General features: G+C 36.3%; 2 protein-coding genes across 3 annotated transcripts in view; both read right to left on the reverse strand.

Annotated features, from left to right (window-relative positions):
• Window positions 1-5123: 5123 nt before the first annotated feature.
• On the reverse strand, window positions 5124-9781 carry LOC306846117 (CD48 antigen-like). 2 transcript variants are annotated; one of them, XM_079379239.1, is made up of 7 exons: window positions 9481-9781; window positions 8626-8934; window positions 8037-8297; window positions 7821-7922; window positions 6403-6443; window positions 5671-5805; window positions 5124-5419 (listed from the first exon to the last, which is right to left on the reverse strand). In XM_079379239.1, exons 1-7 carry the CDS (start codon window positions 9527-9529, stop codon window positions 5255-5257), a joined length of 1062 nt encoding a protein of 353 aa, XP_079235365.1. In that variant the 5' UTR covers window positions 9530-9781; the 3' UTR covers window positions 5124-5254. The 2 variants fall into 2 exon arrangements, with proteins under 2 accessions (XP_079235365.1, XP_079235364.1); XM_079379238.1 differs by lacking the exon at window positions 9481-9781 and having other exon boundaries at window positions 8626-9172.
• Window positions 9782-10244: 463 nt separating this feature from the next.
• The window catches only part of LOC306846110 (uncharacterized protein), a 51661-nt gene continuing 37845 nt past the window's right edge, over window positions 10245-24060 (reverse strand). The window contains exons 7-10 of the mRNA XM_079379228.1: window positions 15559-15633; window positions 13569-13615; window positions 12091-12147; window positions 10245-11925 (exon numbers count right to left, since the gene is read on the reverse strand). Of these exons, the coding sequence (XP_079235354.1) occupies window positions 11749-11925; window positions 12091-12147; window positions 13569-13615; window positions 15559-15633 (356 nt within the window). The 3' untranslated portion in view covers window positions 10245-11748. The remainder of the gene's footprint in view (window positions 11926-12090; window positions 12148-13568; window positions 13616-15558; window positions 15634-24060) is intronic.

Genomic DNA, 24060 nt, shown 5'->3' on the forward strand with positions numbered 1-24060 from the left:
CGATAATTTAAGAGATAATATAACGCGTTAAAGCGGTAAAGTTTACAGTTTACTGTGGCGTCGACGTCATTACTTTGCCACTAATTACTTTGCCACTAACCAATGAGAAGCATTGTGGGCGGGGTGACACGTGCAGCCCCGCCTCGATCTGCAGCCGGGTGTACTTGAATACTCTCGTGCAGTGCATGTTTCATTCACACTCGAAGTCAGAGGACGCTCTTGCCAGAAACTTTTGACGTGCAGGAAATCCCTAATATGGACAAACTCACACGGCTATAGCTGTAGCAGAGCTGAATAAAAAGCAAAAACGTTTTTACTGATGAAACGTGAAGACAATCAACACACGATTGCGAAAATATATGGTTTGTGTGTTTTTCAAGTTATCTCCAGGTAATAAACTATATGAAAAATGCAGTACTGATTGACAATTTAGTATAGAAACTATAAAATATATAACAGCTGTGCATGATCTCTTCACGCCGTACTCGTAAAATAATAATAATTCAATAATATAAATTTACAAGCACACCGCTCCACTGAGAACTCCACTTACCGGCAGCCGTAGTGCCGTAAATTACTAAAGGTGTCTGAACGTGAGGGATCGTGCTGGATGAGATCGAAAAGTAAAAGGTCATCATGTGGATAATTTTATTTACGGCTAAAAAATTACGGAAAAAAAAATTGCCTTGACAAAAGGGCACTTTGGGCTTCAAGGAGAAAAGGGGCAGGTGCTCAAGCACCCACTGCACCCCCCTCTGCACGTGCCTGCTTCCAAGTGGTTTACAGACCATGATATTACTGTGCTTAACTGACCAGCCAACATGCCTGACCTGAACCCAATATGGAATCTATGGGATATTTTGAAGAGAAAGATGAGAAACAGTCGATCCAGCAATACAGACAAGCTTGAAGGCTCAATAGTGCCTCAGCAGAGCCACAGGCTGGAGTTTGTGCTTAAAGGAGCCCTGACAAAGTATTGAGTGCATAAATGAACATACTTTAAAGAACTTGAACTTTTCTGCTTTGCAAATCCTTTTTTTTTTTTGATTGATCTTAGGAAATATTCTAATTTTGAGATACTGGATTTTGACTTTTATGAGCTGTAATCATCAAAATTAAAACAAAATATTTTGAAATGTTTTTACACGTAATGAATCTAAAATATATATGAAAGTTTCACTTTTTGAAATAAGTTACAAAAAAATGCAGTTTTTCACGACAATATAATTTTCAGGACAACAATATATATATTTTTTTCCTTCAGTAGTTCAGATTTGTACTGCTCATTAATTTTTATCTCACTCACTCATTTTCATATAGATCTGTATGTTTCTGAAGAATATTTTATGATTTAGTACCATAACGTTTTATAGACAGATCATTTGTATCAACTGTATTGGCACCAAAGTCAGGAAAATACACAAAACTACAAACAATTCTTTGAGACCAGATATAGGACTGGTCAGGGCTGGACTGGGGCTAATATTTTGGCCCAGGACAAATCCAGGAGTTCACCCTTTAATGTTTTTTGCTGGGGTTAAGGCCTTAAAATGGAATAAATAAAATAAAGAAGGACAGAGATGATATATCACTGAATGTACTGCAAATACAGTTAACAGACTTAATATATTTTTGTCACATAGAAATTTACTTGACAGTAATGCACTGTTTTTTAGCTAGGATGTTAGAGCAAATTTATTGCTATTAAATTGTCTTCTTTTACACATCCTTGTTTCGTTCAAAGCTTTATGATGTTCTCTCTTCTGGGAAAGAAATTTTGAAGAAACCAAACTATTTTGGATACCTCTGCTCAATCTGACTTGTGTTGCAGGCTGGAATTAAACCACACCATGTTAGTTTCGTCTGGCCAGTAGAGAACTGGCCCCCCAACTGAGTCTGGTTTCTGCCAAGGTTTTTTTTTTTTCCCCTTTCAGTTTCTGTCACCAATGGAGTTTTGGTTCCTTGTCACTGTCGCTTTGGTCTTGCATAGCTGGGGACTTGATCGCACAGATATTATTTGAATTGAACTGCTGTGTATCAGTTTACTGACATCACTGAATCAATGATGAACTGACTTTAACTGAAATATTGAGTTTACTATTGTCCTCCTGCATTATTTATATTGTATAAAGCACTATATAAATAAAGGTGACTTGCCTTAACTATACCAGAAGCTCCACCACTACATCTCTTTATCTGAAACACTTGATCAACCTCTGAGGGGTTGTAAATACACTGACCAAAATTATAAATGCAACACTTTTGTTTTTGCCCCCATTTTTCATGAGCTGAACTCAAAGATCGAAGACTTTTTCTATGTACACAAAAGGCCTATTTCTCTCAAATATTGTTCACAGTTGTGTTAGTAAATACTTCTCCTTTGCCGAGATAATCCATCCAGCCATGCAAGAACTGGGATGTTTTCAGCTTCCAGGAATTGTGTACAGATCCTTGCAACACGGAGCCGTGCATTATCCTGCTGCAACATGAGGTGATGGTCGTGGATGAATGGCACAACAATAGGCCTCAGGATCTCGTCACGGTATCTCTGTGCAGTCAAAATGTCATCAATAAAATGCACCTGTGTTCGTTGTCCATAACATACGCCTGCCCATACCATAACCCCACCGCCACCATGGGCCACTCGATCCACAACGTTGACATCAGCAAACCGCTCACCCACACGACGCTATACACGCTGTCTGCCATCTGCCCTGTACAGTGAAAACCGGGATTGATCTGTGAAGAGAACACCTCTTCAAAGTGCTAGACTCCATTGAATGTGAGCATTTGCCCACTCAAGTCGGTTACGACGACGAACTGCAATCAGGTCGAGACCCCGATGAGGACGACAAGCATGCAGATATACTGCCAAATTCTCTGAAATGCCTTTGGAGACGGCTTATGGTAGAGAAATGAACATTCAATTCACGGGCAACCGCTCTAGTGGACATTCCTGCAGTCAGCATGCCAATTGCACGCTCCCTCAAAACTTGTGACATCTGTGACATTGTGCTGTGTGATAAAACTGCACATTTTAGAGTGGCCTTTTATTGTGGCCAGCCTAAGGCACACCTGTGCAATAATCATTCTGTCTAATCAGCATCTTGATATGCCACACCTGTGAGGTGGATGGGTTATATCGGCAAAGAAGTGCTCACTAACACAGATTTAGACAGATTTGTGAACAATATTTGAGAGAAATAGGCCTTTTGTGTACATAGAAGAAGTCTTAGATCTTTGAGTTCAGCTCATGAAAAATGGGGGCAAAAACAAAAGTGTTGCGTTTATAATTTTGGTCAGTGTATGTGGGTTGGAATGGTTCAGGTTCATTTGAGTGCAAAAGAAAATATTCATCAAAAGAGCACACAAATGTGCAATGCGTACTCTAAATTTATTGTAGCAGACAATAATGCAAAAATGCAGTAATGCTAAATTACATCTAGCTGCACAAATGAGTAAAAAATTAATTTATGGTAAAAGCTGCAAGAACAGTGGCTTGACTTGAGTTCAAAACACGAGGACAGGCTTGAACAATTATTGAAGACATAAATCCAAACAAAATGAGAAAGAGCACAACATAAGTTAAGGATTATGACAAAATTACTTTTTTCACATTTTTTGATCTTTTCACATCTAAGAGAACATTAAAACATCCTACAAGTTTCATGGCTTCCTATTCAAAAAGTCCTCATTATTAAAAAAGCGTTTATTTAACCATGCTCCAAAAAAGCTTGTTTGGATATTGTGGGATCTGTGATGTCACATGGACAAATAAATTGGCATATGACGGCCTCCAGAGCAAGATATCAAAGAATAGACATGTTGCACCATAGGCCCCACCCTCTTGTACTTAGGCCCCGTTTACACTAGTGCGTTTTTGTTTTAAAATGGCATTATAGAATAAAAATGATCCCTGTTTACACTGGCGTTTCTGCTGCATTTCAGAAATGATCTCTGTTTACACTGCACAACCGAAAACGCATGTCACGTGATCATTCATGCAGGTACAACCATAGATATGCATTGGTAGATGCCCTATTATTTAGATGGCGGACACGTCTGCGTGCTTGGAGCCGTCGAATGGGGAATCTACCCACATTTATGGGTACAATAATGAGCATGATGTTATTGTTTACACGGTCGTCAAGGATACTCAGAGCAAATGTGGGCAGCCGCGCCATCATTTTCTCTGTTTTGGTCCATTTACACTGAAACGCAACCCCGGAGTTTCCAAACTAAAATGGGGTCTGCAGCATTTTCAAAAGTTTGTTAACATGCCAAAGTAGTGTAAATGATAGGCATAACCGTTGCAAAAGGTATGCGTTTTAAAACGAAAACACACTAATGTAAATAGGGCCTCAGTTGCTTAAAGCTGAAGTCACACTAGACTTTGCATGTGAATACTGCAATGGTTGTAATATGATGTCACGCTCTCAGATGCGTTTTTTAAAGATACGTCCTCATATACTATATAATACATCCGTGATGTAAAAATATGTAATCTACTTAATTTTACTGCAACGCTTCAATCGTGCTGATTTAAAGTTTGGGTTCTTTTAATTCAGTTAAGGGGTCACACGGATCTTCTATTGGTTGCATGTCTTCGTGTGATTTGGAATACAGTGAAATTGATATGATCTTGTGTTTCCTGTCTTCCGAATTCAAATTCATATGAATGGAGGTCAGTATGACAAAGTCGTGAGACAAGCCCTTAATGGCTGACACCTGGTGTCACAACACCAGAAACAAGTGTCACATCAAAAGCAAGTTATACTTTTATAATCACTGATGCTGTCTACACTAGACACAGTATACAGATGCCTGATCGGTTACTGATATACTCCATGAACTTGAGTCCAATAATCTTATTTCCTTTAGTGCAAAATGGCTTTGTACAGTACATTTCTGATTTCGTATTCATTACTTTTTGTATTTACTGTTGCTTTAAAAAAAGACAGAATTTACATATACAAATATTAACACACCTGAAATAAACTACACTGTAAAAAAAAAAAAGTTGAGCCAACTTAAAATTAAGTTAAAATAAGTTGAGAGAGCTCAAAAATCTGCTGAAGCTGGATGCCCTAAAATTAAGTTGGCTCAACTTTTTTTTACAGTGTACAATGGGAGCACATTGCACATGGTAAATATTCTGCTTATTTACACTGAGAATAACACTGCGTCCTTAACACATTATGTCCTTTATTACTTTGAATCAATGTAAGGGTTCAGCTTTATAAGAAGCTCACTTTTATTCTGGTTGTGGATGTGCAGATTCATACCCAGCTGGCTGTTTATTGACCACAGCATAAATAGTGTTTTCAGATTCAGTTTCGGGGGGTTTTGTTTGCTGCTGAATGGTACAGTAGATAGTGACTGGTGCATCTGGCTTGCTCTTCTCTGTGAGTGATGAACTCTGAAATAAAGAACAACAAAATCAGCTTCAGGTCACTTTTAAAATCCCAATAAATTATTTAAACAACTACTGGTTGCAAACTGACAGGTTGTTTCCCAAACAATAAGCTACAAATATAATAACTTTATCATTTGAGTGTCATTTACTGTCTTCACTTTCATTCCAAATTAAGACATTTAATTCAAACGAACCATCAGTTAATTTGAAATTAATTGTAGCTGAGATTAAAGTCATTATTATTTAATCTTCACCTGATTAGGGTCGTGGTTGGGTGTAGTGTGGATGGTAACATCAGTTTGTCCTGGATCTCCTGCAGTATCATACACTGTATGAAGATTACTTGATTTCTCCAACATCTCCAGTGACTTTTGTGGCTTTATGTTCTTCTGTAGACACAATCCAATCAAAATGTCATACTTCTGGTTTGCATGAAACGAGTGGCGAGTGCTCATATTACAGATACTATTAGCAACATTCAACAGCCATATAGAGGCTAAGGCTAATAATTTTTTTAGCTTGCTTTTGGTTTACTTGATGAGACTGACATATGAGGACATGAGGCATTGAACACATACAGAATTCAAACCAATGCAATCAACAGAAAGTTGGCTTTCGCTACTCCTTTCCTTCATACCAAAGGTAATCCACCTTAAGAAAATAGAAGCAATCACCTGTGCCCATGTGACAGTAAATAACCAATAAGAAATACCAATGAATTAATGCAGACTCTAATAGGGATAATCTACCTTATTTGCCCCTAAAGGGTGCAGGTAAGTACCTTTAAGGTACATATTATATTAGTATCTTTTGAAAGGGTATGCCCAAGTAACAGCTTTTATATATTTTTTTCTGAGATTGTAGGATTTATTACCAAAAACTGTACCTAGATTTACAAAACCTGTTGCATGCGTGTTTTAAAAGACAACAGATAGCGTGATATCATTTGTTTAGAATCAATGGTTAATGAAGAATAGTAAACTTACGTCAACTTCTGCATAGATTGTTTGCTCATTCTGCTGGGCATCTGTGATGTTTAAAACAGAACATCAAATTTCAAGACAACAATTTTCAGTGTAAAGTCACACAACAAATATGATCAAATTCTTGCTCTAAAACGCTTTTTAAAAAATCAGTTACACGATATAGCTTTCTTTTATATACCAAAAACGATAAAAAATAGATTTCCATCTGGAACATTCTAAAGGCATATTCGGTGTTATATTCGATCACGCTGTATAATCATGACCCGTGGCAGTACTGAGAATTAAACTGAAGCATAATTACAGTAAATGAATTGCTAATGGAAGCCTAGCGAGTGAGTCAGGAGGTTTAAAAGCAGAAATGGGAAATTTGTGGCTAGTTAACAAGAAAATCTGGAAAGCCCTCTAACACCCTCTCAAACTATTGTAAACAGCAATGTGCTATTTCTTTTGCATTTATTATGCATGTAGCTTTTACTTTACTTTTTACTTGTCATTTAGCAGACGCTTTTGTCCAAAGCGACTTACAAATAAGAAAAAGTAACTAAAACTAAAAGTTACAACTCTATAAATACTATACACCCACATATTTAAGAAAAGAAATGAAATCAAATTGACATGCATATAACAACACTTCAATAATAAACACATGAAAAAACTAAAATAAAAAGCGATACTTCTATCCGTTGCCGGTGTCCCTGCCCGATGGAGTCGCACGGTAGAGTTGATGGTCTTTATACTCTTTACTTTTGTCATTATGATTTTTATGATCTTATTTTAAAAATACATTTGCCACACTGCAAAAGACCCTTTGGTGTTGAAATACTTTCGTATGCCATGAATTCGGGATATGAATCCAGGATCCAAATCCAGTTAAACTGTGTTCAAGCTTCTGTTCTAATTTGAAAATGTAATGTTAAAACAAGCAACAACAGCTTAGACGTTTATTTAGCTGAAGAGTACATATAGAAGCTTTTCTAAAACTGTTTAGTTTCAGCAACTTTGTTCCTGAATTAGCCAGTACTTCCGCCTTTGGAGTACTTCTACCTCATTAGAGTATTTAACTCCCTTTTGGAGGTCTGCCTCCAAAAGTTTACATTTATATTAAACAAAATGAATGAAGTTGTATTCTCTTCCAGAAATCGCTTTAGAAAAGGGTAGGTTTACATTACATTACTACGTGATGCCTTTGTAAGGACTGTATGAGAGTTTTTGGATTTTTTTTTTTCTTACTGCTGAACTGCTTTAAACGACGAAGCAAACCAACGTTCAGTTTATAATCATAGCAAACATATTTGATATCATCTGGCCACTTTATAAAATTATTAAAACACATTTGACATACAAATGTAGAGTTTTTTTTTTTTTTTTTTTTTTTTTTTTTTTTTTTATAGAAATACTCTTAAAATGTTTTATGATACCTTTTTTTTTCTTGCCTACCAACACCAACAAGCCAGTTGTGAACAGACAAGTGGGAATGAGCCACAGGAGATGCAAAGATGCTTCATTAGCTAGTTGTCTTTCTGGACATGAAAGAAGAACATCAGAAAATCATCAGTTTTCCCATACTGAAGTTTAAACAGGAATTCCAGTCTAGTGCCACACATTTTCTAACCCTTATCTGAGAAAAGACGTACCTTTATTAACAGTGCAGAGTTCATTAACCTTCTTTGTGTCAGTCTCCCAGCTCACTGGGTTACTGTAGTTACACATGATGGAGTCACCGCTGCAGTTCAATCTTAGAGTGTGATTATCAGAGGATGTGGCTTCTTCTTGAGAACAGCTGCTACTATTATAGATGGAGCTGATAATAATGTAATTTCCTTTACATGTAAAGCTACAGGGGTCAGGACTGGACCAGCTTGAGTTTACAATCAGTACCGGAGCTTCCACTGCATCTGAAACACACACATATTAAAATGTTTAAGGCCAAATACACAGATTCAGAAATTCTAGAATTTGCCAATTACTTTAGTAAACCAGGACCAAACATTATTTGTTCATGCTATTTTGTACAAAGACAAAAATTAGCATAATGAATTTTGTTAACATGCCAAAATATGTGAAGCAGGTTTTGAAGTCATTTGTAAAAAATCATACAAAAAGTGTGTAAAAATTCTCAAAACAGAATTTTGTTGTGCATTACATATTTATATTGTTTACAAATAAAGGATACAGATTCCAAATATAAACCGTCTTATCTGCAGTCTTAAACACATCACACACCTATAACAGATACTCTGTATGTGACAAAATCTTTGTTATTTAATCCACTTATTCTTGCTCTGTAGAGTCCACTGTCTGTCTTCTGCATGTTCTTCAGTGTCAGAGAGAAGGTTTTATCATTGAAACCCACTCTGTCCTTGTAGGAAGGGTGAGGTCTTACTACTTTAGTTGTGTTAAAATATTTAACTATATTCTCTGACTTCTCATTAATCCACAATAAATCGTCAAACTCTGGTAGTTGTTGTGTCTGTATATCCAGTTGAAGAGAAGCTCCCGTCTGAACAAACACAGATATCTCAGCACTGAACCCTGAGGAGAGAGAAAATAAGTCTTTTATTAAAATATAAATAGTACCTGTTTGCTTGCTGTTTTCATGGACAATAATCAGTTGACACGAGCTAAATAGTTGAATTTTAGTTATGTTTTGTGGCATAAAAACAAGATTTTGTTTCTCTCGGTAAAGAACACAAGATCAAGCCAAAAAAAGTCCAAATTCCCAACCAAACAGTAAAACAAACCATAATAAAGGTGACGACAGAAAGGCTTATGGGATTTCCATCATTGTAGAATCCCACACTGTGTTCTGGTGTGGTCATATTTCTTAATATACTTTTGTAACAAATCAGTTAAGTCTCATAAAATCCTCGCAACATTTCAGTGAAACAGTTTTGAAGTTAAGCCAAAATAAATTCTAAAAAAACTTGATAAATATGCCACAAAAAGACTGGTAACTGAGCATTAGGATTAAAACTTTAATTTCAGAGAGAATTTTAAAACTGCCCCTCGGTTTAGTGATTTGTCACCATAAAGTATTAATCAAAGACTTCTTTAGAATAATAAAATTAGATTTTGTACCTGTGATGTGCGCAGAAAGTAGTACGGTCAGCAGCAGCCTGAACTCCATTGAAGCAAACAAAAATGCCTGATAGCTTGTCAGACACTTGGCAAGTGACTAATCATGAATTAGCGGAATTTTGGCTAAAACTTCTCTTTTGAGCTCATGTGAAATTCCACCCATAAAGACTGGTCAAAGATGACCAGGGAGCTACATAACAAAATGAAATTACTTTAACATTGTACTAGGTAAATGGAAATGTTTTTGTCCCACAGGGTCTGTTCGTAGTGTTCTACTTCACTTTTCACCCCCATCTCACTTATTTAAAACCTACCCACATCCTGTGTCAATCATTTCTGAAAACATCCCCCACGTTAAAGACCCCAAATGCACACAACGTGTACACAGCTTCAAAATCAAACTAACCAGCACAGTTTATTAATATGCTTATAAAATAAAACACTACATAACATTGAATTTATGTCTTTTGAATTCATGAAAAAAGACAAAAACATATATACAGACACACATCGAAAATGAATAAAAATACTGTTGTTTTGAATACTCATGTTTTGAATATGCAGTTGATTGACTAATACAGACAAATATTTTAACAGTTATATCAAAACAGGTCATAATACCAACACATTAGGATAAACGGCTACACTTTACATTTTATTTATTTAAAATGTAAAAGAGAGGGTGGCCATTGTAAGGCTTCAAGAGTTATCAGCTTCCAGTTATTTTTATATATATTTATATATATATATTATTTTTTTTTTTTAACTCTACAGCTCGTGCAGGTCATCTCAACACACGTTTATGTGACATTTAAACCACTGGCATAAAGTTGGTTTGACGTTGGACGTTCGAGATTCACAAATTTAATGAGCCTAGATGCACATTAGCTGAGCTCCGTGTATATAACCCCTCTTTTACTGTTGTTCGTCTTCTTTTCTTACATTTGTGGTAGTTTTTTCGTTTGTTGTTGGTCTGGAGATGTCACACAGTCGGAAACTCGCTTATCTTTCACCATCATCCTCGACAATTAAGAAGAAAACAAAACCAGCCGCAGTGGGCTGAGCGGACATGGAGGACAATATGGCGATCACTATAAAGCAATTTGAGGATGTTTTGAAAACTAAATTGCAATGTGCACCGAATTCACCTCTCACATGACTACAATCCAGAATATATGCTCTAAAGTTGACTTTTTAATCGGGAAACAGAGAGAGCAGAAAACAATGATCGGCGATCACACTGTGCGTCTGGATGCCCTCGAGCAGCAGGTGACATCTGCAAGACCGCAGCAGACACAGTAATCTCCGGCTGTTGGTACTACCAGAAGGGGCCGAGAAGGATGACCCGATCGGCTTTCTGAAACGGTAACTACCGATCTGGATCACTTGTGGGCACAGATATCGAGATAATTGAAGACTGAAATTGAAGATGAACCTGATCCTGACATAATAGCTGCTTCCTTTTGTTTTTGGCATGTTTTGTTAAACTGTACATGGAAGTGGATGTGCAGTCTAATACTGTTGTCTGTTTTGTCGCATATTACACCATTATTTATCATTTAAATTCCACTTTTGTGTTTATTCTTGGTCAGAATAAATAATTCTGTGTTATGAGCGATATATACGAGACTATAAGTAAAGAAACAACGAAAGTGCGATTTAAATCAGATAAAAAGTAATATAAAATTAAATAATTGTTTAACTGAACGAGAAACATATGTCCAGAAATAAGATATAACGTCGTTATCAAAGTGCACTAGACAGACAGACTTGTGATTTGGCTTTTAAACTGTATGTATAAAAAATACTGTATTTGCATTTGTGCTGCATTAGAAGGTCTGGCTTCATAACCATTTGAAATGTTAAATATAACATGGGAAGTGAGGTAAATATTTTATCCAACTACTTTTTAACTATACTGAATTCCCATGTGAGGTTAGTTGTCACAGTTTGCTCAAGTTAATATCACTGTGGGATTATTTTTGAAAGTTAGAAAGTTCAATTAAAGTTCAATTAAAATCAAATTAAGGGCATAATTCATATTTTTCATACACAAAAAGTAAGACCTTTTGAATCTGGATGTTTGAATCTAATATACTAAACCAGTGCTAGAGAAAGCACACCTTAATTGGACAGCCTTGGCTGAATTTCAGAATAACACACTAGCACTGTTCTCATTATTTCTACCACATAAAGATATGGCCGATGGCGTTTTGAGATCAGGCCTTGTGACAACTTCCCCATGTGACAATTAGCCACAGTTTGTTTTTAAGAGTCATCAGGTGAAATGGCGGGTGGTTTCTTGTTTGGTTGTTTGCATACTTCTGAATAAATTGTACGGTCTGTTTCAGACTCTTTGATTGCTGGTTTTTGGTATTGTCCTACTTTGCAGTAGGTTGTGTTGGGCAATTTATCTCCAGTTTCCTCTTGTGTATGGGCTTGAACCTAATGAAATACATATAAAAGCAGTATTTTTAAAATACATTCCTGAGCAGTTATGCTTATCTGAACAAATACTAAACTAAACAATTTAATAAAACATTCACTACTGTGTGTATGCAACAAGCATTTTATAAAGTCATAGCCTGTTAATTTTTAGATTATTCTCACCCGGTCTGGAATATCATATGTTTGGATGTCCCTGTCGAGCTTCCGCATTTCCCGAGCCTGACAAATTTCAACCAAAAACTTTATTTACAGTATAATGTTCCATCAATAGGTAATAGCAAGTGTTTGCACACTCTTTAAAAACAAAAGTCTTTGTACATGCAGCTATAACATAAGAGGTCATGATCAAGGTATTCATTCTACATTAAACATCTGCTGTGTTCATCAAAAATGTAAGTTTATAGTTTGAAATACTACATTGTATTTGTCATGAATCTGGTCTGTGGACTTCTGTCCGATTGCCACCAGAGGTCGCCCTTCCATTATATTGACTTTTACATTACACAGACTGTTGCATGTCACTCTGGACTGCATTTCCCATCATCCATTGCACTGATTACACATTGCTGTAACCAATCTCACACACACACACACACACTATATTACACCCACTCAGATCCTTCTCAAACTGCCGAGTATTGTTTAGCGTTTATCACTATTTAGTTGCTAGCTACTTTACGGAGCCTGCCCTTGTTTTCTCAGTTTAGTCATAGTCTTGCCTTACCTGTTTTTTCCCCGTGTGCTGATTCTTGCCTGTGCATTTCGGATTACCCCTTTCGTCTTGCCTTTTGGACTCTATTTGCCCCTGCCTGGACATTTGCTGTATACCTGGATTATCTCTCTTTGCTTTGCCCTGTTGGATATTGGTAGCCGCCGATCGACCACATCCGTTTTGGAATACTCCCTTGCCTTGCCCTCAATATACCCGTAATCTTGCCTGTTTTATGACCACGTCTTTGAATAAAGCTTTTGCAGATGGATCCGCACATCTCACGTCTCTGTCGCCCTGTTACAGTACTATTTCACTATATTGTGTTTTAACAACTACCTTATAATTTTTATTAACTATTTTCACTGTGAACCTGCATGACATGCATATTATATGACTCTTATCACATAAACAATTTGATCATATTTCATGTTTGCTGGTGCCAAAAAGTAGTTTTTAGTTGCAGAAGATTAATTCAGAATTGGGCATTTTAGTCTTTCTTTTTTTTCCAGTTTTCTTGAGAAGGTTTAATTATAAAGTAAACAACAATAATCTTTCCTATTTATAACGGAAATGTGTCTAAACACTTTCTGATATGCAAAGTCAAATATTGCCTTTAGTTAAATAATGTGGTTATACCTCTTGTTTAAGTGATATATGGTAATGTGTTTGCTATGCAACTTTTGACATAAAAAATAACACGAAGATATAGGTTTGAATAGGTTGGGAACCACTGATTTGTGTAGATGGAAGCTTTGTGTGACTGAAATCAAAACATCAAGATAAAACAAATATACAAATATGGCGGAAATGTACATGATATATCCCTCCAAAATATTTTGATGTCTAACATGATTAAAAAGAACTAGACAGCATGACAGCATGTCCTTGATGTCAGCGAGATGATGATCAATTAATGACAGAAGCTCACCTGAACTTGAGAATAGAGTGTAACATCTACTGCCGCCTCCTGGGCACCTATGAGGTTTAGAATGTACAGTAATATATCAACATTAAGACTTACCTAATAATAATGATAATAATAATATACTGTGTGTGTGTGTGTGTGTGTGTATATATATATATATATTTATTTATTTATTTATTTATTTATTTATTTAATTTTTTTCAAAGAACAAATGTTTCTGTTCTCCTCATCATCTGCAAAACATTGTGCTATTTAAACCTGAACAGGTTGTGTTGTGTTGAGGTCTAAAAATTAAGCTCTAAACTGGAAAAGCTAGAATGTAATGTAAGATTAACAGTGGTTCTTATGTATATTTCCTGGGTGATTATTAATTTAAGATATTTAAATGATCAGTGTTGGGTGTAACGCGTAAGTAACGCGTTACTGTAATTAAATTACTTATCCACTGAAAAAGTAAAGTAAGGGATTACTGTTCATTTTTAGGTAATTTAATTACAGTTACTTATAAAGTACTTGCGTTACATACAGTAAATAATTTCAACAGTTCTAAAAGCAATATTGAATTTGAAATCTAAATTTACCGTCTAAAGATATTGAATGCAACGGCTTTAACCCTCCGCGTGCGGGTGCGTTCACTTTCAGATTTTCCTGATTCACAGAGAAACCTTAAATACTCAAATCAGGGCCGGCACCAAGAGGGGGCATTCGCGGGCAGAGTTACGGTGCCCCCCACTTTCCATCCTCTCCCCTTCATGCTGAACGTGATCGTTTCGAAAGCGAAAGTGAAACCGGTAAAACAGCGCACATAAGAAAGCGATTGAACGCTTTAGCCAGCGTCAGAAACTGCACGCAATCACAGATTGCACGCTTCCCATCCCACCCCGACCCCCCACCACCACCACCACCCGCCGCCACACACACACACAAAACGTGATTTGTGCCCCCCCCCCCGAGCCCTGGCGCCGGCTCTGACTCAGATACATATAAAACTAAAATCAATAGAATCTAAAAATCTTGAAGTGTCTACTTGACACTTGAACGAATTCAAATTAAAAACTAATGTTTCTGATTATGCAATCCGTATGAAACTAAAGCAAGGTACAGTCTTTCCCGTGTCTGAGCTCATTATATGCAGTCACCTGCGCGCATATGCCCTCACCTAGATACAAAAATAAATGTTAAATATTAAGAAAAAAAAAATCATCTAATATTCATCATTTTTGAAAGAAGACCTGCTATGAGAAATTTACCTCATAAGAACAGCGCGATCTGACATTATTCAGCAGAGAAGATCATTTCTGTAATTTATTCTTTCCTACATTAGTTAACGTGTTATTTTGACATAAACCTGTACAGATTTTACTAGTTGGGCTTTTCCTGAACCTCTTGCCAAACTAAACTGTATTGTTTAACTTTTAAGCCTTTTTGTTATTCAGATATTTTGCAGAGTATTTCTATTTGTTAACCAAAGGTGGTTACATTTTTTTCATAAAAATGTTTAAGTATTACAGTTGTTTTAAAGCTAAAAGGCTAAACTATTCTATGTTTGACTCGAATTGAAAGAATATAGAGTTTAATTTATATTAAGGTTTATAGGGATTTTAAGATGTAGCCTAATTAGCGATTTAAAAGTTACTTTTCAGATAGAGTAATTAGTAAAGTAATTTAAATACAATATTGATGAAGTAATTAGTAACTGTAATTAATTACTTTTTGAAAGTAACTTACCCAACACTGTAAATGATGCAATCCAAGGATATTCAATAGAGAAAATAATGTAAATAAGTAAAGGTGTGAGCCCTGCAAGGTGCTTTGTAACACATAGTATGGTCTTAAAATTGACCAAAAATAATTCAAATAGTGTACATATTTTCAGTTAACTTTATTCACTTTAGTACAAAAGTAGGCCTACTAAATTTATAAAACAGAATTATTCAACTAACAGTTTTTAAAGTTTATCATAGATAATGAATGTGAGGCAACATGGACATACCTTTTTTATACTTGCGGTAGAGAATAAGTACTAATACCAAAATGACCACTGCCACCAGAACACCAACACCAACACCTGCACGCCACAGGAGAGATGACTCTGACTGCTTTGAGGATTCCTCTGGAAAATGAGATGTATATAATTAAAAACCACAGTTGTCAATTTGACCTATCGGTAAGCCCCTCCCCTCGAATGCAGATGAGCCAATGGCAGTTGAACGGGGAGCGGAACTCGGACATCTTTAGGTTTCAGCACCATATGCTGAATAAAACCTTAAAAATAATAAATAAACATCCAACAGGATTATGTGAGTACTGTGAAGTACAAGAATCAGTAGAACATGTTTTTTGTGTTTGTCAAAAGTATACTAATGAAAGGGAATTTAAGAGGTTTTTTTCATGATATGGGGTAAACTCTGGTCCACACTCCAATACAGTAGGTGGCGATAATGCACCTTAATGTTGGTGCTAACTGCCATAAAAAACAAAGAAGAAGAAGAAGAGGCGACTCATGGGAAGATCCGAAGCTCGCATCAGTTTGCTGGTGTTTATGCTACAAAAATGCAAAAACAATGTGCCTGTGGGACTTGTAACACTGATTCCAGGCATCCTGAGAGGATAGGCAATATAATTTATTATAGTACTTTTCCTGAATCCAAACAAAACCCTAAGCATTCAACCCCAATCCAAAGGAAGACAAAAACATTAATTTTCTAGTTGTCATACACTCATTAAGTTACAATTTTCATCTGCTCAAGCCGTTAATGTTATATTGTGCTTCAGCAAGGTATCTCTGGCTAAAACTAGCTAACGTTAAATTTAGTGAGTCCATGCCAACGTACAAACCTAAATAGCGGACTGTTCTCACGTCTTGTACAGTGTAGTAGGTCAAAAACACATAAACGAAGGTCTACATTTCAGTGTCTCTTAACATTAAACTGGTTAAATGTACATTAATTTAATCGTACCCTGCGATACCTGAACAGTGTTGATCCTGCATGTTGTCATCCGCGATCGTGATGACGACCGTAATATGGTGAGACTTCTCCCGCTTGCATTGTGATCTGTAAACCCTCGCTTCGAGTTACCCACCGTATTTATTTTTATAATATTTATTGATAATATTTAATTCCCATTTGGTGGCCTTCTATGTCCAAAATTGTGCAAAAACATCGTGGGGCAAGGTTTTCGCACTGCAGCTGTCATAAGACAGGGACCAAAGTCTCTTTAAAGGGATCCCTGGGTATTAAGACTTGCATGGCTTAATATAACATAAATGGTGTTTCTTACTGAAATAAGTAGTAGAAAATCCAACAAAGATTTATGTTATTTAAAAAAATCACATAGTTTTATACATATGTTGGACCGGGGGCGCCATTATTCTGATGACGTAAAATGGTTGCACTCAGTTAGCTACTAGCGCTAACTGATGCTATTTTACCACAACAAATCTCAAAATAGACAACTCGGAAAATAAAATACTGATATGATGACCACAGCTACTGAAAGAGCTTACAGGTGGCGATGGATATAAGTACAGGTTTAAACTTTAAACCAAATGCTGTAGCATCGATTGTTTCCCCACAAGGAGTCTAAACGCCCTGGATATTGAGGGAAATCAGCGCTGAGAAACTCCTCTAGCGGCCGCGAGTCATGATTAGCGTCAGCATGTTTACATCCTAACAGATGGCATCTAGCGTTTCTTGTCTCAGTTGTTTGTAAGATCTTTCAGTAGCTGTGGTCTACTAAAAGACTCAAAGGCATCAGGGCTAAAGTGGAGAGAAAAAAGAAGCTGGTTTTTATGAAGTTTTATTCGTCCACAGGCATCTTCCCATGCTTTTCTCCTCCTATTATCGCTAGGAAAGCAGTCTTACATTGCTTCTCTTGTTGCCCTTTGACTGAAAATGACAACCAAATGCCACACAATGTGGTATCGTATCAGTATTTTATTTTCTGAGTTGTGTATTCTGAGTTGTGTTGCAGTAAAAAGCTAAAGACCCATAGAAATAAGCGCCAGTAGCTCACCGAGTGCAACCATTTGACTTCATCGACGCAGAATATACTGAGCACATAAAATAATGGCGCCCCCCCCCCCCCCCCCCCCCCCCCCCCACATAGTCCAAAAACGATGTCGAGTTTTTTAAAATAACATACATTTTCATGGGTTTTCTATTACATATTTAAATAAGAGACATCATTTACGTTATATTAAGCTATACATGTCTTAATACCCGGGGATCCCTTTAAGACAAGTCATGTCACTCGACGGCCATCTTTGAAACGTCTCTCGGGCATCCAAGTGTAGCTCCTATCTCTTTGAATGGGGAAACATCAAATTCTCCAAAACTGTTCACTAAGCTTACGATTAAATTCCATATTTGAAATCACCAAAGAAATCTGACAACAACTGTGTCATAAATGTTGTTTCTTTTGCTCAAATAGCAGTTTAAAAAGCTTATTTTTCAGAGTACCAGTGCGCATGCGCAGTCCTAAGCGCACGTCTCAGAACGCGAACTGTTTCTATAGCAACCGGGACTTCTAACAGCAGCTGCAGTGACGTGTTGGCTTTACCGAATAGCCATTGGCTCTTTCATTGAGAAGGCGGGGCTTCCTACGATTGAGCGGCCATGTTGAGCATTACATTTTTCCCCATTCAAAACTATACCAGTGACATGTCTTGGGTATTCTATAGTATTAATTAGATGTATACCATTAAAAACCACAGTTGTCAATTCAGCTATTGTGAGGTCACCCTACAGTTCAGCAGTTAGACTAGATTTAGTAAACCAAAATAAGCTGTTTGATTTGAGAGATGACTATTAATTTGTATTCTTATGTGCTTGATTGTGTGTATGTATGTGTGTTTAGACAGATACCCTTATAAAGACAGAGTTCTTCAATGTTTATTCTGTCTTGTTTCCAGCTGACAGGGTTGCTATGGTTACAGATGATGGATTTCTCACTGCAGTCCAGGGAGAGAGTGTGGATCTCATGTGATGTCACTTCCTCTGGAGAACATCTGTTGTTCTGATAGGTGGAGTTAATCATGAGCTCATGAGCTCTGCATGTGAAGTTCACAGTACAGGAGTCACTGCTGGACCATTTTGAGTTCACAGTTAGGACAGGAGCCTCCACAGCGTCTGAAACACACGTTGAAACATATCTCACAAAGTTACAGAGATCAGAGACCCTCATATTATGGTTGTCAATACCAATAGCTGTTTACATATAACCTTCAGTTCTAGAAGGTTCTTGTTAAATTTAGAAATTATGGTAAAACCAAATTTTTGTTCAAAATTAATTTTATATGTCTATGAATTTTATCCTTTTAAAGCTGTTTTTGGTGTTAACTGAACAACTTTCTTTTTTACAAACAGGTAAATGCTAGACTATAACCAATACTATTTATTTAACCATATATTTTTGCATCATCTGTGTGTAATTCATGATTATATGATAATTTAATTTTGCACATTTCATAAAGTGGTAAACATTGTATAACATTATTTATTTTTAAGAGGCATAGCATTCAAGCACTGCATATAGCATTTCACAGAAATTTAACAAATAAGTCTGAACGCACCAAGCAACATTTTTAAATCATACTCACCTATAACAGATACTTTGTATTTAGCAAAGTATTTATTATTATCTTCTACTGCTCTTGCTGTGTAGAGACCACTGTCTGTCTTCATCATGTTCTTCAGTGTCAGAGAGAAGGTTTCAGTATTGAACTGTACTCTCTCCTCATAAGAACTCTCAGGTACTTCTTGTTTTGCTGCAGTTATAAATGTAACTATTGTTGCTGATTCGTCTTTCCTCCATGTTAAGACAAGAGTCTTTGGTAGTTCCTGTATATCCAGTTGAACAGAAGCTCCCGTCTGCACAAACACATCACTGAACCCTGAGGAGAGACAATAACCTTTTCTGTTTTTTATTTCCCTTCACATAAATAATTATTTTCCATTTTCTTAGAACACAAATAATACAATTTCATTGTTTTAAAAACATGACATCCTTGATTTTAATATTTGCATCACCAGAATACTTGAAAATAAGAATATATGAATGCATTAATAATAAAAACTCATATTTGGCTTTTATTTTATTTTTTTTTTAATTAATTCCACACAGATCAATTTTAAAATACTAATAGCATTAGTTTTTCTGTCATTGCTTTCTGCTTTGCTTTCTTTTAAAAACCTTTCTAAACATTTAAAACGGTTCCAGTTCAGAAGTAGATATTAGTATGCAATATTGTGATGTACTTTGTTCCTGTGTGTTTTAGCATTGATCTAATTTGAAAATGGAGCATCCTAGACATGCTTTTAAAAGTGGAAAGATAGTCTGGTGCTGTGAAAGTACTTGTCAGCGGGGTCACTGATAAGAGGGGATAACTGAACTTCATGGCCCAATCGTGAGGAAAGCCCAGTGTGGGATGGGAGAGGGTCAGAGGAGGTATTTACTTTTACAATCTTGCATATTTATAGAATCTTTATATTACATGCACAGAATATTTACTCGCTACTGGTGTCCTGCAGCAAAAGATGTTGACAGTTGCATTTTAGATCATACAAGGAGTGTTTAATTTTAGTGCGACCTGGACCAGTGAGCGATGGGATACTTTGCTAATAAAATGATCATGCCAGAAGAATGGCATGAGAACTTTATTATGTCTGGTCTCTCATTATCAGGTTTTCGTATTTAAAAAACTATAATTATTTGACTATATATACATATATCCGAGGGTGAGTAGAATACAGGTGGCCATGTTGTTTTTAAATGCTGCCTGTGAGCTAAAGAACCCATCGTATTATAATATGAATTATTAAAAAGTAATTTCTTGGGCTCCCATGGTAGCCTTTGGTTTGGTAGTGCTGATAATCGAAGGTTTGCTATAAGACGGCTGTCAGTTTACTGGAAAATCTTATAAAGCACATTCATTTTACATTCAAAATTAAAACATTTACTCTGCCTGTAATAGAGAATAAAATAAGGCCAAAATACAAAGGAAATGAGAAACTGTGCTGTCATCATCACAATGTCTACGAGACTCCTCAGTGCCCTAGCAAAAGTACTATTATTAGCCCAAATATTAGCCCCGGCATCTTTCTAACATACACTAGTGCTACGTTGCAATGATTATTTTGATGATAAAGCAAAAAATGTAATATGAGTAATTATGAAGAAAGTTTTAAGATTTTAAAGTTTTAGTCCGTTCAGAATAACTTAATTTCAGAATAACCTAAAACCAAGAATCAAATTAAGTTTTGTTCAGAATTGTTTCAACAACTGAATAAGAACAGAAGTTTAAATGATTTTATACAAATCACTCTATTGAGAACATGCCAACAAAAGCTCAGTGATATCTGACCCATGCCTTTAGTGGTCCTCACTGTCACAATAACCATTAATAATCATTCAATTGTATAAAAAACACTTTTTCTTACCCGTTTTGAAGATCAGAAGAAAAATAAGCAATAAGACTGGGTGATTTACTGACATTCTCTTAAATTAAAACGATTACAAACAGAAACAGAAACAGAACTCAAAATGACTGCCACCACATTGACTTCCTCGTAGATGATGAAGCTCAGTTCCACAATGATGAGTAAAGAAAAAAAAACAAGTTCCTGCTGTGAGGTTCTGGGTTTTAATCAGAAATAAAACAAAAGAGCAATACACCCAAAATTACACAATTATGGAAACTCAAGTTAAGTATAGAAACACATAAACTCATTATTTCATTATTAATGTGTGGGTGTTTGCATGTACTGTACCACATCAATCACTGAAAAGGTGTTTAATGAACTTTTACACAACTTTTAAAGAAAGACAGTTTTGCATACAGCAACTTCACACTTTAACTTTGCACTACATCCTTCCTTTCTCACAGCAACAGCGCTGGAATAAACCACTTCTGAATTCAGGAAAATACACTTTCTGACACTTGTTACACTCTGCACATTTTGACTCTGACATCAAGGTGCATATAGAACCTCAAATTACAAAAGAAAGAGGAAACTCTGTTGCTTGGAAACAGTGAGGTGTCACAAGAATCAGATTTAGCTTAGCTTAGTCTGTGGCGGAAACATTAGCATTAAAAAAGAACCAAACTTTCCGGCGCTCAGTCAGTTGAGACACTTCCTACTCCTACTCAGCAGTGTGTGTGAGTTTACTACTTCACTAATTAAACAAAAGTTGATCAGAATGAATGAAGGATGAGAAATGGGAATATCCTCATAACATTATTTAGATGAAAACAAAAACAGAAACTACTCTGGAAACTAAACACGTGTATGTTATCGCCATATACAGTATGTAAAGATCTGCATACTTAAACCCCCAAAAATAACAATGTCAGACCAAATAACATCTACAAACAAAAGATTCTTGATCTTTTCTCAGAACTAACTAACTATGTGAACATGTATGCAAAATATATGTATCCAAATATGAGCAAATATATTGTCATGTATGTGTGAATATATATATATATTCCAATGTCCAATGTTTGTTTACTTTCATTTATTTTCTGTTTCTTCATCTGTGAGTGTATTTACAGGTCAGAGCGGATACAGTATGTACTTAGATTAGTGCAGAGTTCATTAACCTTCTTTGTGTCAGTCTTCCAGCTCACTGGGTTGCTGTAGTTACACATGATGGAGTCACCACTGCAGTTCAGTCTTAGAGTGTGATTATCAGAGGATGTCACTTACTCTTGTGAACAGCTGCTACTATTATAGATGGAGCTGATAATAATGTTATTTCCTTTACATGTAAAGCTACAGGGGTCAGGACTGGACCAGCTTCAGTTTACAATCAGGACAGGAGCTTCCATTACATCTAAATGAAACACATATGAAAACGTTTAGGGTCATATTCACAGATTGAGTGATGCCAGAACTTGCCCATTCAAAATTTAACTTGAGTAAACCAAGGCTGACAAATTAATCGTCCAGTGCTCAATTGAACAGGCCGTATATGTCGACTCTGCGGCCGATATTAATATCCAAAATATAGTGAAAACACTCAATATTAAGCAAGGTAACAAGATTTAGTTTAAGGCAGTAAAAAGATAAACATACATAGGCCACTTTTCTTCAAATACAAGCGAGACTTTATTCACTATTCTAACACAGAAACTAATACCACACACACACACACACACACATTGAAAGTGGGGAAAAGAAGAGTTTAAGAGAGTGAAATGATGAAAATCCCAGGTTTTGTAAGACCTAACTGAGTGAACCATCAATCATTATTTTGACCCTTCTATCATTTCTTTTATCATTTCAGCATTAATCTGGAGGCATTTACTTGGGTTCCTTGGGTCTTTGAGTGGAGATTCCTCCTGTGCCGTCCTTGGTTGAACGGGGTTCCCATGTGGGTTCGCTGGTGGTCTGTTCGCCGCTGGAGTGACATCTTGGGAAGCCAACCATGTTGTGGTGTTAGCTGATGGGTCAGAGTCTAGTGGCCTTAATTAAAGTTTGAGGTGGGCAAAGACTGTAGTCGTGTAGACGGTGGTTTCTCTGCGAAACTTCACTTAAACGCAACTCCCGACGGAAAGAAAAGAAAGTAACTAAGAAGAAGGAGGAAAATTAGAGTGAGATGGGATAGTCTGATGTTGTCTGGTCTTAACCCATCTCGACCAGGAAGAGTCTGAACGGGTCTCAGTCTGTATGTCTCTCTCTCTCTCACCTTGATCTGCTGGAGAGTTTGCATGTTGGGGTTTTAAACTCAGGTGATTGTTCTGGCCCCTAGTAGTGTTCTGACCAATTAGGTATTGGTTTCAGGGTGTGGCTATTTCTCCTCCCATCGCCATGTTATCACTTAGTCACGTAAGCTTCAACTTTCCTGCTCTTAACAGGGTACAATTTAAACATGAATTTTATAATGCCAATGTGATGCATTTTACACAGGTTTGATTAACATCATAATTAAAGAAATGGAAGGAAGAGAAAGAGATTCACTCACTCATACCAAATAAGCATAATACCAAATAAGCATAATAAGCATAATGTTCAACATATATTGGTTTCAGACATGATGTGACTGTGTGTGTTTGTGTGGATGGAATCACACTGAGAGCAGGTGGATGGTTTGATTATAAGTCCTTTATAATCATTTTGAAGCTGATCGGATGCCTTTTAATGTTTAGTGAGAGTTTCTGGGTTTTTGTTTTGGTAGTGGCTGTTTGCACTAAGTGTAAATAGCTTTAGATGATATTTACAATAAGTGCAAATAGCATATTTTCTTAGCAATATATACTATTTACACTAAGTGCAAATACCAATGTATTCTATTTACACTAAGTGCAAATAGCTATAGGTTCTATTTACACTATGTTAAAATAGCAAGATTTTCTGCTATTTATACTACTTATTGCAAATAGTGACAGTTATCTGCACCTCAGTATTGTAGTACATTATAAAACAGTATGCAATAATAACGTAGGCCTATTGAGTGTAAATTATCATTTTAATTCAAATTATTAAATGGA

The sequence above is a fragment of the Barbus barbus genome, assembly GCF_936440315.1.
Source record: "Barbus barbus genome assembly, chromosome: 26".
Taxonomy (NCBI): domain Eukaryota; kingdom Metazoa; phylum Chordata; class Actinopteri; order Cypriniformes; family Cyprinidae; genus Barbus; species Barbus barbus.